At 41.2% G+C, this 15,686-nt stretch overlaps 1 protein-coding gene across 4 annotated transcripts in view; it reads right to left on the bottom strand.

The window, feature by feature from the left end:
- LOC121279952 (L-fucose kinase) overlaps window positions 1-15,686 on the bottom strand; it is a 392,301-nt gene that overhangs the window by 326,823 nt on the left and 49,792 nt on the right. For 3 of the 4 annotated variants that reach the window (XM_041191550.1, XM_041191552.1, XM_041191554.1), the window contains exon 2: window positions 13,250-13,451. The exons of the other annotated variant lie outside the window; for it this stretch is intronic. In XM_041191550.1, coding sequence (XP_041047484.1) covers window positions 13,250-13,391 — 142 coding nt within the window. In that variant the 5' untranslated portion in view covers window positions 13,392-13,451. The remainder of the gene's footprint in view (window positions 1-13,249; window positions 13,452-15,686) is intronic. 4 annotated transcript variants of the gene reach the window in all.

The raw sequence follows: 15,686 nt of genomic DNA, 5'->3' as shown, positions 1-15,686 counted from the left end.
ATTTCACCTCTGGTCTTTGAATAGCTTATTCAACAAAATGCAAATGCACCCTTTATCTTACTGTTTACATCTCAAAACTAAATATCAAAGCACCCAGACTAGCTGTCTTTAATCCAATTAAGACACCTACAGACTAAACCTCTATTTAAAACAAAATAATTTCCAATAACATTATGTACATTAATATCTCTTCATGACAGTGAGTGACGAGCCTGATGTACGAGCCTGCACTGAAAAACATGAATTGATGGGTTTCTTCAGGGGCTGACTAACTTACTGTGTATTTCCACCATTTTCTGCTTTAAGGCAACAGTTTTAGCATTTGTATTCCTGTTTTTTTTCTCTCTCTTCCAAAATCATCCAATTTCCTCTCAAAAAGGATGCAAACAGCTTCCCTCATTGCATTAATAAAAACAAAAAACTACAGATGCTGGAAATCCAAAACAAAAACAGAATTACCTGTAAAAACTCAGCAGGTCTGGCAGCATCGGCAGAGAAGAGCAAAGTTGACGTTTTGAGTCCTCATGACACTTCAACAGAACTGAGTAAAATTAAGAGAGGGGTGAAATATTAGCTGGTTTAAGGTGGATGGGGGGTGGGGGGTGGGAAGTGGGGGGGTGGTGGTTGTAGGGACAAGCAAGCACTGAAAGGAGCAGATAATCAAAAGATGTCACAGACAAAAGAACAAAGAGGTGTTGAAGGTGGTGATATTATCTAAGAGAATGTGCTAATTAAGAATGGATGGCAGGACACACAAGGTATAGCTCTAGTGGGGGTGGGGTGAAATGAGACTAATAGGGCATAAGAGGTATAGATTTAAAAATAATGGAAATAGGTGGAAAAAGAAAAATCTATATAAATTATTGGAAAAACCAAAAGGGAGGGGGAAGAAACAGAGAGCGGGTGGGGATGGAGTTCAAGATCTAAAGTTGTTGAATTCAATATTCAGTCTGGAAGGCTGTAAAGTGCCTAGTCCGAAGATGAGGTGCTGTTCCTCCAGTTTGCGTTAAGCTTCGCTGGAACAATGCAGCAAGCCAAGGACAGACATGTGGGCAAGAGAGCAGAGTGGAGTGTTAAAATGGCAAGCAACAGGGAGGTTTGGGTCATTCTTGTGGACAGACCGCAGGTGTTCTGCAAAGCGGTCGCCCAGTTTGTGTTTGGTCTCTCCAATGTAGAGGAGACCGCATTGGGAGCAATGAATGCAGTAGACTAAGTTGGGGGAAATGCAAGTGAAATGCTGCTTCACTTGAAAGGAGTGTTTGGGCCCTTGGACGGTGAGGAGAGAGGAAGTGAAGGGGCAGGTGTTGCATCTTTTGCATATGCATGGGGAGGTGCCGTAGGTGGGGGTTGAGGAGTAGGGGGTGATGGAGGAGTGGACCAGGGGGTCTGGGAGGGAACGATCCCTACGGATTGCCGCCGGGGGGGGTTGAAGGGAAGATATGTTTGGTGGTGGCATCATGCTGGAGTTGGCGGAAATGGCGGAGGATGATCCTTTGAATGCAGAGGCTGGTGGATTGATAAGTGAGGACAAGGGGGACCCTATCATGTTTCTGGGAGGGAGGAGAAGGCGTGAGGGTGGATGCGCGGGAGATGGGCTGGACATGGTTGCGGGCCCTGTCAACCACCGTGGGTGGAAAACCTCGGTTAAGGAAGAAGGAGGACATGTCAGAGGAACTGGTTTTGAAGGTAGCATCATCAGAACAGATGCAACGGAGGCAAAGGAACTGAGAGAATGGGATGGAGTCCTTACAGGAAGCAGGTGTGAGGAGCTGTAGTCGAGGTAGCTGTGGGAGTCGGTAGGCTTGTAATGAATATTGGTGGACAGTCTATCACCAGAAATTGAGACAGAGAGGTCAAGGAAGGGAAGGGAAGTGTCTGAGATGGACCATGTGAAAATGATGGAGGGGTGGAGATTGGAAGCAAAATTAATAAATTTTTCCAGGTCCCGACGAGAGCATGAAGCAGCACCGAAGTAATCATCGATGTACCGAAGAAAGGGTTGTGGGAGGGGGCCAGAGTAGGACTGGAACAAGGAATGTTCCACATACCCCATAAAGAGACAGGCATAGCTGGGCCCATGTGGGTACCCATAGCCACACCTTTTTTTTGGAGGAAGTGAGAGGAGTTAAAGTAGAAATTGTTCAGTGCGAGAACAAGTTCAGCCAGACAGAGGAGAGTAGTGGTGGATGGGGATTGTTCAGGCCTCTGTTCGAGGAAGAAGCCAAGGGCCCTCAGACCATCCTGCTGGGGGATGGAGGTGTAGAGGGATTGGACGTCCATGGTGAAGAGGAGGCGGTTGGGGCCAGGGAACTGGAAATTGTTGATATGACATAAGGTGTCAGAGGAATCATGGATGTAGGTGGGAAGGGACTGGACAAGGGGAGAAAGAAGGGAATCAAGATAACGAGAAATGAGTTCCGTGGGGCAGGAACAGGCTGACACGATTGGTCTGCCGGGACAGTCCTGTTTGTGGATTTTGAGTAGGAGGTAGAAGCAGGCCGTCCGAGGTAGGGCGACTATCAGGTTGGAAGCCGTGGGAGGAAGATCTCCAGAGGAGATGAGGTCAGTGACAGTCCTGGAAACAATGGCTTGATGTTCAGTGGTGGGGTCATGGCCAGGGAGAGGTAGGAGGAATTGTCTGCGAGTTGACGCTCAGCCTCCGCGAGGTACAGGTCAGTGCACCAGACAACAACTGCACCACCCTTGTCAGCTGGTTTGATGACAATGTTGGGGTTGGACCTGAGCGAATGGAGTGCAGTAAGTTCAGTGATAGACAGATTAGAATGGGTGAGAGGAGCAGTGAAATTGAGACGACTAATGTCACGCCGACAGTTCTCAATGAAAAGATCAAGAGAAGGTAAGAATCCAGAGGGAGGGGTCCAGGTGGAGGGAGAATATTGGAGGTGGGTTAAAGGATCCGTTGAACGTGGAAAGAACTCCTGCCCAAAGATGTGAGCAAGGAGACGAAGGCAGCGGAAGAAGAGTTCAGCATTGTGCCGAGCACAAAATTCAATGCTTGCTGTATTGTTCCAGTGAAGCTCAACGCAAACTGGAGGAACAGCACCTCATCTTCCGACTAGGCACTTTACAGCTTTCCAGACTGAATATTGAATTCAACAACTTTAGATCTTGAACTCCCTCCTCCATCCCCACCCCCTTTCCGTTTCTTCCCCCTCCCTTTTTTTGTTTTTTCCAATAATTTATATAGATTTTTCTTTTCCCACCTATTTCCATTATTTTTAAATCTATACCCCTTATGCCCTGTTAGTCTCATTTCACACCATCCCCACTAGAGCTGTACCTTGTGTGTCCTGCCATCCATTCTTAATTAGCACATTCTCTTAGATAACATCAACACCTTCAACACCTCTTTGTTCTTTTGTCTGTGACATCTTTTGATTATCTGCTCCTATCGCTGCTTGCTTGTCCCTACAACCACCCCCCACTTCTCTCCTCCCACCCCCCATCCACCTTAAACCAGCTTATATTTCACCCCTCTCCTATTTTTACTCAGTTCTGTTGAAGGGTCATGAGGACTCGAAACGTCAACTTTGCTCTTCTCTGCCGATGCTGCCAGACCTGCTGAGTTTTTCCAGGTAATTCTGTTTTTGTTTTCCCTCATTACATTGTCCATTAAGAGAGTTTTAGTGTACACGTTTTAAATGTATTGCATTTATCTCCAACCTTATCACACATTTCTATAATGTCCCAAGGATTTTTTTATTTATTCGTTCATGGGATGTGGGCATCGCTGGCCAGGCCAGCATTTATTGCCCATACCGAACTGCTCTTGCTCAGAGGCCCTTTTTAAGAGTCAACCACATTGCTGTGGGTCGGGAGTCACATGTAGGCCAGACCAGGTAAGGACAGCAGATTCCTTCCCCTAAAGGACATTAGTGAACCTGATGGGTTTTTACAACAATCAACAATGGTTTCATGGTCATCATTAGACTTTTTAATTCCAGGTTTTTTATTGAACTCAAATTCCACCATCTGCTATGGCAGGATTCGAACCTGGGATTACTAATCCAGCGATAATACCACTACGCCATTGCCTCCAATACATACAATGAATTAATTTACAATGAATTTTCACATACAATGAATTAAATACTGAGTACAGGGACTGTTAAGTAGACAAGCATGAAACATGGCAAGTATTTTTTGCACTGAGAAGATCCCACAAACAGCAGAGAGATGAAAAACTGGTAATTTGCTTTTGATGCCTGGACAATTCCTTGCTCTTCAAATAGTGCCATGGAATTTTTAATACCACTTGAACCTTCAACTAAGACAGGTACCTGCAACATTGCAGCACTCCATGAGTACTGTACTGATGTATCAATTTAGATTGCAGCAATCCCTCATTTAGTGCTCCTAATGAGTTCCTTAAAAAAATCAGCAGGCTAAACAAAAACCACTTTCCCATAAGAAAATATGTAATAAGAGTGGGCTACATTCCTGACCTGTAATGTTACATTAAAAACCTATTGGCTGCCTTGAATGTAACTGGCCCAAAAATCCTCTCCACTTTCCGCCTCCAACTCGCCTCTTCCCACTCTCCGACACCCCCCTGCCTGACCCTCCTGCTCGCCGATCCCCTCTCCCCGACTCTCCTGCTCACCAACCCCTCTCCCTGACTCTCCGGCTCACCGACCTCCCCCTCGCCGATGGCAGTGGCGGAAAGCAGCGAGCAGAAGGGTCAGGGAGAGAAGCAGTGCTACTCAGGGAATGTCCCTAATTTACAAACTAAAATGAATGCATGCTATTAAAATATTAAAAGGGGTACCTGTCTAATCTTAAACTCTTGGTATGGGGCTCATCTCATAATCTTCTCAATCAGAGGCAGGAGTGCCAGCAATGGAGCCAAGCCAAAAGTCAAAGCTTCAAGTACACATGCATTTTATTTTTATATAAAATCACGCTAGACTCTGCAAAGGGTTAAAGAACATTTCAAGTGTAACTGCAGCATCCACCCACTACAAAATCTGACTGCTATCAATACTCACAAGGGAGCAGTCAGCAACATTAGTGCACAGATCTCAAAGTCCTTTAGCCCGAGGGTATGCCAAAAATAGGCCACTCTCCTCTCACGATTAATCACAGCAAAAATCTATTAAATAAGGATGTTTTCCACATGGCCACACTGACAATATCATGTAGCAAGAATGGCAGCAAATCAAATTTCCATGGAAACTGCCTGGTCTTCTGAAGTGAAGGCGTCTGTTCTAAATAACCTCTCCTATCTCTCAAGTTCATTATGCTTCATTTCCAATCTATGAAGAGCCCTAGAGGGGTACTGGCCCAAGCAGAAATCTATTTAACAAACTAAAACGCTGAACCAGATGTAGTACTGCAGAACTTGCCAGAATGGATACCTGAACTTGAATAATACCCAAATACAGAGACAGTATCCTGAATGAAAATAACATAGCATATCACGGTCCATTGGGAGATACATCTTGTGGCTTTCTGCCGATTAATGCTTTGCAACTAATTAGCAGCCCTGAGAGAGAAGCTAAATGGAGGGCATGCATTGGCTGAAAGACAATGAAAACTTTTTTTACAAAGTGAGAAATCCAGATGAAGAACCACCTAGTAGAGCACGCAGATCTATCCATTCTCATTTGTTTTGAGTTTCTCACTCATTTTGGACTAAGTGGCCACTTATTTTTGTGCATTATACTGTTTAAAAATTCAGCTCCACATCACATTACATCTAAATGACTTAATTTCTCACTGTTTAAAAGGTTTCATTGCTAACATTTTCCAAATGTCACTGTCTTGATGGCACCATCAAGGCTGAAAGGAAAAGTAAGACTGTTTAAAGGAGTGAAAATAAAAGCGAGAGACACAAAAGTAAAAACAGCATTTGTCAATCACATCCAATCCATCCACAGATATAGGCATTGCCTGTGAGAGTGGTACTACTACCTCAGCTCGTCCAAGAAGATCTATTGTCATGTTCAATATGTGTGAGTTTGGACCAGTCAGTAGTCTTCACATCCAAAATAGCAAGCTTGAGTGCTAATCTGAGATTTGAGTACATAATCAGCCAGGTTGACTGGAGTGCTGCACTGTTGGAGCTGCCATATCTCAATGAAACAATAAACCAATGCCCCTTCTATCTTCTCAGGTTAACTAAAGATTCATCACTACTATTTGAAGATGAGCGGAAAACTTCTCCCCACAACCTGCTCAAGTTTATCTCACAAAAAGCATAAGAAAACCCAAATTATTTAATTGATGATTGTGGGAACTTGCTGTGCACAAAATTGGCTATTGCAATATAGTAACTGAACTATTGACTACACTTCAAAAAAGTATTAATTGGCTGCAAAATACTTTGGGACATCCCAGGATTGTGAAAGGAACTACATAGATGCATGTTCTTTCTTTCTCTTAATCTTGGCACATGCACTACACAGTGCAAGGAGCGTGTTGCATTGATAGAAGTATTGCCCTTGATAGGATACTAAACACAGATCCTGTTGTTAGGATCAATGTATAGCTTTAAGTTGAGTTTATATTTTGTATGTGGGTGTTAAGAAGGATGAAACCTGCTTTTAGTTTCATTTAGAGGTTTTTGTGAGCTCGGTACTGGGAAGTCTGGGGCCGTTTACATACCTGCATTTTTAATTTTACAACTTGAAGTAAAGCAATGGGTTGCCTAGGAGTTAGTAATTTAGCAAAGTTAAAAAAAGAGTAGATAAAACTGTGCTATTGCATAGCGGCAGGGGTCCAGAGACACACAGAAGGTCAGTTAGTGTGTGTATACCAGAGAGCACAGACAGATGGTCTAATCTCTCCAGTAAGAGATCCTTCAAGCCTGCTGGGGAAATGAATTTAGGAACCTCATGTGTTTGCTGTGAAGTTGAAGTAATTGTGAATTTAGATTGCTGCTTTTGGGTGTCTCAGGGAGCGATGCCAGCTGAAGAAAAACATCTAGTGAATGCTCAGAAGTCTGCTGGAAGAAAATTGTTTGAAAGTGAACTAACCCAAGCAAGGAACCTTGTTGTTGAGACAGTGGTAAATCTTCACTGAGGTTTTGTGTCTTTAAGGGTTGCTGGGATAAAAGGAATAGGGAGTTTGAATTATTTTCTGGTACCTGTATTGAAATCTTTCCAACCTTTTTCTCTAGTGGAATATAGTTCATTTTTTTACTTGTTTAGTAAACGTTTTATTCTGTATGTTAAAATTATACTGACAGACTCTTGTGAATGTGTTCAATAACTGACCTCCACGGATTCTAAAAAAGAATGTTAGGATTTACCAAGCCAGCTTTCACTCTGGGATCTGACTTGTCCAGTATTAACATTAACTGGGATCGTAAGACTGTCTACCTTCTGTATTGGTTGCAGAAAGATCTCATGTCATGGTTCAAAGAATAGGTAGTTCTCCAATTTAAGATAAAACCAAAAAATACTGGAAATACTCAGCAGGTCAGGTAGTATTTCTGGAGAGAAACATAGTTAATGTCTCAGGTCAACATGGCCTTTCATTAGAATCCAGTAGTAGAAGTGGTAGTTCACCTCTCAATCAAAACCACTCAAAAAAAAGATTAACCAGCTGTTCATCTCATATAATTAAAAACAGAAAATGCTAGAAATCCTTAGTGGGTCTGGCAGCATCTGCAGAGAGAGAAACTGAGTTAACTTTTCAGGTTGGGGACTTTTCATCAGAAGTGGTGACTGTAACAAATTCAATATTATGAGAAAATTGGACAGACCTATCTTCAAAAGCTCAGGTAATGTACCAGGAAGAGACTATATAATTTCAGGCCAGTCAACACTACAAAGTCCTCACCTACATTTGGGCAATATATAAATATATCAGTTTCCACACAGCCAGCATAAACCAACCAAAGTAGAGGGCACAGTGAAATACAGAGCCAGCTGGGAGTGGCCTTTCACTTTAAACATTGACTCCAGCTCCCTTGAATGTTATGGCAGGGTTCATGCCTTATAATAACCTTATATCCTACCAACCTGGTAAAGCTACTAGAAAAGGGCTACCTGCATTCTAAACATCAAAAGCAATATGCAATAGGCTGAACCAACAGGTCAAAGTTCTGTGGCCCTACCACATCCAGTTGACATTGGTGAGGGATGACCAGGGAGCTGCAGAGGAGGAGGCAACATGAACCATGGTGCCAACAGGAGTGCAAAACATGGTTTAAGGGTTTGCAAGTGGCTTTAGCCAAAATTGCCAAGTGGATGATTCTCCTTGACCTTCTCTACATGTCCAGCAACTTTGAATCATTAATTACACACATCCAAGGCTTAGTGCCATCGCAACATCCCTGCTTTTTAAAAATAATAATTCTAAAAATGTAGCTGGTGCTGATAAGGTTAGTATTTATAGCCCATCCAGACAACATGGAAGATTATGAGTTTGTCCCATCCACAAAACAAGATAATCTAAACAAGATAATTAAAGCTCTATCAGTCTCCCGCCAACGGTAATGCGGTCACATGATCCTTACCCCACCAATAATCTTCTGACCATTGCTTAACTCGAGTTTCACGAGAACCATTCAGCTCCAAAGAATAACCATCCGCAGCATCATGACAGTATTTGAACAAGCATCAAGAAGTTAATCAAAACTGAAGTCAATGGGTGAGGGGGTTCAAAGAGAACATCTCCACTGACTGGAGTTATTCATACCTGCTGGTGCCATCCTCCCAGGGCCATCATTTGTTAAAAATTGAATTGGACCAGCTGTAAGAGCAGAGCAGCAACTGGCTGCTCTGCTCTGGCCCCTCATTGACTTTTCACCATTTATAAGGCTCAAGTCAGGAGTGGGACAAAATAGTCATTAGTTTACCGAACTGACGCAACTTCAACTCAAGAAACTCAACATATTCCGGGACAGAGCTAGTCGCTTGATCAGTGCTTCTGCTCCTGGAATCAATTTTCACTCCCTCCAGCACTGACACACAGTGACTGCAGTATGTACAATCTTCAGCATGCACTGGAGCAACTCACCAAGACTACTTACTAGAACCCTCCCTCCCTTGCAATCAGTTCCACCAAACAGAAATATCGTGGACATGCCATCACCTCTAAGCCACACACAAAAGGCTGGAAAGGAGGTGAGCAGCAATGTTGTTCGAACACCATCACCTTCAAGTCATCTACCATCCTGATTTGAACATATACTGCTGTTCCTTCGTCATCAATGAAGGTTACGCTGGAATTGCCTAGAAAATACCATTGTGGGAACACTATCATCCCAAAGATTGCAGTGGTTCAAGGATATGGCCCACCACTACCATGAGGGAAACTAGAGGTAAGCATTAAATGTGGCTTTGCCATCATCGCATATATCTAATAAATGAATTAAAATAAAACATAATAAATACATAAAAATGTTGGGAAACCTCAGCAGGTCTTGCAACATCTGTGAAGAGAGAAACAAAAACAGAATTACCTGGAAAAACTCAGCAGGTTTCCAGCATCCGCAGTTTTTTGTTTTTATCTCTGTGAAGAGAGAAACTCTTCTTCATACGGACTCAAAACATTAACTCTGTTTCTCTCTCCACAGATGCTGCCAGACTTGCTCAGTTTTTCCAGCATTTTCTGTTTTTATTTCAGGTTTCCAGTATCTGCAGTATTTGGCTTTTGGCACTTTAAAACAGTTCTACTTGCACGAGAAAGGAAGATGAGTGAAATAAAACAAATTTTCAGTCTGTCATGTATAACAACATATGTTATGCTAGTGAACGTTCAATGGTTTTGCCTGTTGGTAAGTCAGAAAATTAGACCTTTCTTTTACCTGTCCAAAGCCCTCATATTCCTATTGCTCTTTGATTATGCATCTCTCTCTCTCCCCACTTCCCTTTGTTTCCATCTCTCCAATCTTTTTGCTTTTTTATGTTCTCATCTAATTTTATTTTCATCACTTTCCTTTTTGGATGGTTGACATGGTGTGCACTAGAAGGGAAAAGAGCTGCTGAAAATTGTAGGTTGGTGGCAGCGGCTGCAGTAAATTTGGTCCAAAGCCATCAATTGTTCCCTTCCAATCACCTCCCTATTCAGTCATTTCCCTTGCCCTCTCACTTCCTCTTTTAATGACTTGCTGCATTGTGTTTCTCCCCTCCCATCAGAGCCACTTAACTACCCTTTACCCTCTATCCATTCCCCTTCACTCCTACATAACCATGGTAAAGCTCAGTAAGTGGCTCTAGCTTTTATCCCCGACTGGTTTTCTGTCTCCCCTCCTTCTCCATTCTTACATTAACTTATAACTTTTAACCTACTTATCTTTTTTAAAAGTACTGAAATCAGGAGGAAACACATCTGTTTTGTCTCTCCTTTCCACAAGTGCTACTAATTAAGGACTGTTCACCTCAAGCATGTTTTTTGAACATTGAACTCAAATTAAGATAAGGAAAGAAACACTTAACAGTGCAAATACAATATATTAAGTGCACCTTAATACACTTTTTACAATTTGTATTAATGTTACTATATTTTTAGAAATTTACTTAATGCCTTATTCCCACTTAGAGGGGAAGAAAAACATCAGACATAATTTTTCAGAAAACCTCAAGTGATTTACGGGAAAACATTAATACTACATCACTTAGTGATGTGCCATGCAATCTTTAGTGGTCAATCGCATAATGTCACATTGGAATTCCTATTATAGTGCTACCTAGTGGTGTTGCAGTTAACGATGACAGATAAATAGTTAAGTATTGATGTTTTAACATGGTAAAATTCATAGGAAATGTTTACATATCAGGTTTCCATGAGCCTCATAACATACCATATTTGATTAATTTACTGGTTGATAATTAATTAAGAGGGGGACAGTTGACTCAGTTGGTTAGACAGTTAGCTGTAGCTGAGATTAATGCCAACAACACAAGGTTCAATCCCTATTCTGGATGAGGCAGACTTGGGATCTTCCTCCTAATTCTACCTGTTGTAAGAATATCGTGGCACATGGAATGACGAATAATTGCCAAGAACCTGCCTTCTGTCTTAGAACTCAAGAGGAAGAGTTATATTAACTGTTTAACAGCAGCACGCACAGAAATCACACTTCAGATTCTGTACTGGTACAGATCCAAGACAATCTTAAATTGTTGGGTGCTTTTGACCTGCACCTCTAATTTATAGCCTGAAACAGGCAAGCACATTGTGGACCTGGTTTAAAGACACTAAATTATATTTTAGAAAGATGTGAGGGCTACTGAGAAGTGATCCATTTCCTAATTTTTCATGCATTTCTTGCTTTGATGTGTACTTAACAGCCAATCTGCAAAACATGCTTTTACATCAGAAGGACACCCTTATAATCCAAAGGCCATCTTGTGCTCCCTCACTATAAACTTTAATTTTACCTAAACCTTACAAAAGCTATTATAGAATTGGAACTCCACAAGAATGCCTCACATCCAAAGACTATAGCAGGAACAACTTGCTAAAAAAAGCACCGAGAATTTCAGATTGTCACATTTGTTTTCAGTCAGAGCAGCTCAATGTATATTTCCGCATTGCACTGCTTCAAAATCTTGACATGTCTTTCTATATGTGCATCAATTCGTATTCAACTGAATCTGACCAAGCAGTTTATTCTGCAGGCACTAATTTCAGAGGCAGATCAGAGATGAAATTTGTCTTCAGCAACACGCAAAATAGGCAATGCTGAACCCTCCCTAACGTATTTTCAATTGAAGTCACTGGAAGAAAGAAATCAGGTGCAATGTAAAACGCTTTGTTACTTTGCTATTGGCTGTTTTGTGCTATAGCCAAAGACCAATTTCACCCCCATAACTTCAACTTCTGGAGGTGCTGAGAGAACACTATAGGATCTGACATGTTCTCCATTAAGAGCTACAGTAGTTTGGAGTAACCTTTACACATGAGTGTTCTGATCTGTTCATGACCTAGAATAAGAATGCAGCTTAAGGAAACTGTGGCAGTGTAGCTCTGAACATGAAAAGCCCAAGCAGTAACAAATAAGCCCCACTTATTTGAGAGTCAAGGTAAGAATGAGCTTTAGGACATGACTGAACAATGAGTCCTAATTTCAAATCAAAGAATGTCGGGAGTAGGAAAGTTCATGGCACTAGTGACTATTGTTGTATCATTAAGACAACAGGTAACGTAGACCCACTATTACATGTTCCAGGTAATGTAGCAAATGAATTTTTGTGTCTTTACAAAAATCAGAAGGTTGAAAAGCACAAATACAATCTAATAAAGTGATTTACATTGATTTTACAGCACAGAAACGGGCCATCAGGCCCATCTCACCTGTGTGAGTATTTACACCTCATAAGTTTCTTCATCTACTCCTATCCACATAACCTTCCATTGCTTTCTCTCTCATGTACATATATAACTTCCCCAAAAATGCAGCAATGTCAGTCACCTCAACCACTCCATATGGTAATGAGTCCCACATTTCATCACACTCTGGATAAAAAAGTTTCTCCTGAATTCTCTATTGGAGTTTTCAATGACTATTTTATATTTATGGCCCAAGTTTTGGATTCCCCCACAAATGGGGGTGGTGGGGGGTAGAAAGAGAAGCCATTGCAGCTGGATGTCTGGCAAGGACTGGATAGATGAGAACAAAAGCAGGCAAAGGCAGATCCATCCAGCTGGGCGGCTGTAGAGAGGCAGGTCAATGTTGTCAATCATGTCAAAGGGTGCAGACAGGTCGAGGAGAACAAGGAGGGATTGTTTACCTTCGTCGCTGTCACATTTTGATAAAAGCTGTTTTGGATCTGAAGCAGGGGCGGAAATTTGTTGGAAGAACTCAGACATGGTGTGCAGGGGAAGATGGGCATTTTATGGGAAGCAGTAACACGTTGAAGGACATTGGAAAGGGAGGTTGCTTGTGGGATTCCGCTCTGCACAATGTGGCTGCCACATTTCCCTACATTATCACAATGACAAGTCAGCATTTTGTGGACAAGTACTTTATAAATGTTTCTTCATTTACTATCCATGTTATACTTGAGAATGGTTGGTTATAATAATAGCTGCAAAAGAGCTGCAAATTCTCCAGCAGCAGCATACCTGACCTTGCTGTGAAAAAATAATTTTCAATTCACAGTGGGCACCTTGCAAGTCAAGATGACAAAGTATATTGATCACAAGTATAATAACCTTATTTAAATGCTATTACAGAATGGATACAGTTTCCAATTAACAGGATGAGATATTATCTGATGGCCAGATAACCTGCTCATGTCTAGATTTTCCCTGTTGGCCTTGTACCACATACCTCTTTGGAAGGCATAAATGCTATCCTTGCACTGGCAGGTGAGGGCAATGACAGTCCAGTCCACTCCTTTGGGTTGGTTGCCAAAGTTCTGCTGCTCTGCTGCCAAAGTCTCAACATGTTGTTTGTCAGCTTTGCTTGCCATTCCTTTAGATTTCTTCAACTTATGCCATACAGTTGTTTTTCAAAAACACCATATTGCTTCCTAGAAACATAGTAACTTAATTATTATCTGTTGATCTATGGTATTGCATAGAGAAATAGTTCTCAAAAGACCCTTGGTTGAAAGACCCTTTTCTAAATGGATTATTTATCCCCCACAGACCCCTCCATCTAAATGTTAAGATTATACATTACTCATATTATGAAAATGCTGCATGTAAAGAATGCTTTTAAGAAACCACGATTTATGTACAGATACCAGTGAGATGGATATGAGTGCTTCTTACTGCAGAGCCTGTCTCTAACCTTGTATGCTACCCTCGTAGGAGAGGCAGCCATCCACACTGAGATGCACATGCAGCGGCCGCATTCCTCTCCCACCTCTCAACTCACACTTCATATTATTTCATGGAATTCCTGGAAGATCTCTACGGAACCCCAGTTTCAGAACCACCAACATAAGAAGTGTCAAGTCCCAATTGTAACATTGAACTGAAATGGAGTTAGTGAGAAAAGAATAACAGGACAAAAACATGAATATGTACTTCAGTCCACCAGCTTTAAGTCCCATATTCTGGTCTTAAATTCTTAGGTCCATATTGATAATGGAAATTTCCTCTATAAACGTGTCATGTTGTAATTATACTCTCCTGCCAGTGATAGCACTGCAGCACACCCATTGGAGCAAGAGTACAAAAGTGACAAATTTTCATAGACAATTTTCATTACAAACGTGGACATATGTCGACAGAAGTCCTCTCTGTACAGATTTTAATATATCACATAGAACTTAGGAGCAAGAGTAGGCCAATCAGCCCTTCTAACCTGCTCTACCATTCAATAAGATTTTGGCTGATCTGATTGTGGCCTCAACTCCATTCTCTTGTCTGCCCCCCATAACCCTTCACTCCCTTGTCTATCAATAACCTATCTCACTCTGCCTTGAATAAATTCAATGTCTGGCCTCCACTGTTTTATGGAGCAGAGAACTGCACATACCAAGCACCCTCAGAAAAATAAATTCTCCTCATCTCCGTCTTAAAAGGGGGACCTCTTACTCTGTCCTCTAGTTCTAGTGTCCCACACAACAGTCAATCTCCCATGCTATTGGAAGCGGGAATCGATGTAACCTTCAAATGAAGTGAAGTTAGAGGGTGGGTTTAACTTGACCAATGCACAGAAATGTAATTCAGCCTCCATTTTGTAGTCACGCATTTTATCCTTTTTTAATTTCCATTACAAATTCCTAGGTCTACATTTAGAATGGAAACATCCAATATAAACACATCAGATTATATTTATAACCCCCTTTCCCACTTCTTTTCCCCTTTTTTCCTGTGTTCTTCACTACTGTCCCTCATTTTCTCACTCTGATTCTACCCTTCCTTCCTCTCTCGATGTTTGTCTCTACCCTTCCTTCCTCTCTCGATGCTTCTCTTTTCTCCCTTCCTTTTCAGTCTGCTTCTCTCAAATTCAACTTTAAAATAAATAAATTAGGTTGAAGAAAGAAACTGTTTGCCTTTCTCTCTGACTGTCTATTTCTCACTCTCCTCAACCTCATGTATTAGAAATTAGGACATATGTTTCACAGATGTAAGCCATTAGCATTGAGCCTTCTTAACTGTCAACAAAACACAAGTAGAGATTGATAATTTGTTGGCTTTAAAATTCAACTTTTTGAGAACTGAACATTAGCATCAAAAACACATACTCTCTCACACTGTAAGCAAGGCTGGGTACTGGATTTTACTGCAACCCAATCATTTTCAGGTTAATTTAAATTATAGTCATTACAATGAAAGGTCAAAACGCCATTTTGTGATAACACTGAGATAAGAAGTCATTTTGACGTTGTTAACCTTTTACAACAAAATAACCCATTATAGTATTACGAAGCAGTGGCTGACTTGCAACAGATGATTTCATTAGGAGGAAGTACTTCAATTACTCTATTAATTACTTATCCTTCAATTACCAATCAGTGGTAACCCAGAAGTCACTTTGTTATTTCTGTATTTTTCAATTATGTTAGGAAATAGGGATAGTTTAAGTAACTTATATTTTGTATTTGTTGGTGTTAGGAATAAGTTTTAGCTTTAATGTTTAAGTTTGATTTGTTTTTCTGTATCTGATGTGTAAAGAAAATGATCAAAGTGAGTTTTAGTTTCACTTTAAAAGATGCCTGCATTTCTAATGAGTGTTTTATGACTATGGCAGCTAAGTTAAACAAACAAGAGTAGAGAAACTGGGCTGTTGCCTAGCAACAGGGGTCCAGAGA

Source organism: Carcharodon carcharias, chromosome 7, assembly GCF_017639515.1.
Source record: "Carcharodon carcharias isolate sCarCar2 chromosome 7, sCarCar2.pri, whole genome shotgun sequence".
Taxonomy (NCBI): domain Eukaryota; kingdom Metazoa; phylum Chordata; class Chondrichthyes; order Lamniformes; family Lamnidae; genus Carcharodon; species Carcharodon carcharias.
The sequence above is the reverse complement of the archived record's forward strand: the minus strand, read 5'-3'. Positions and strand labels throughout refer to the sequence as shown.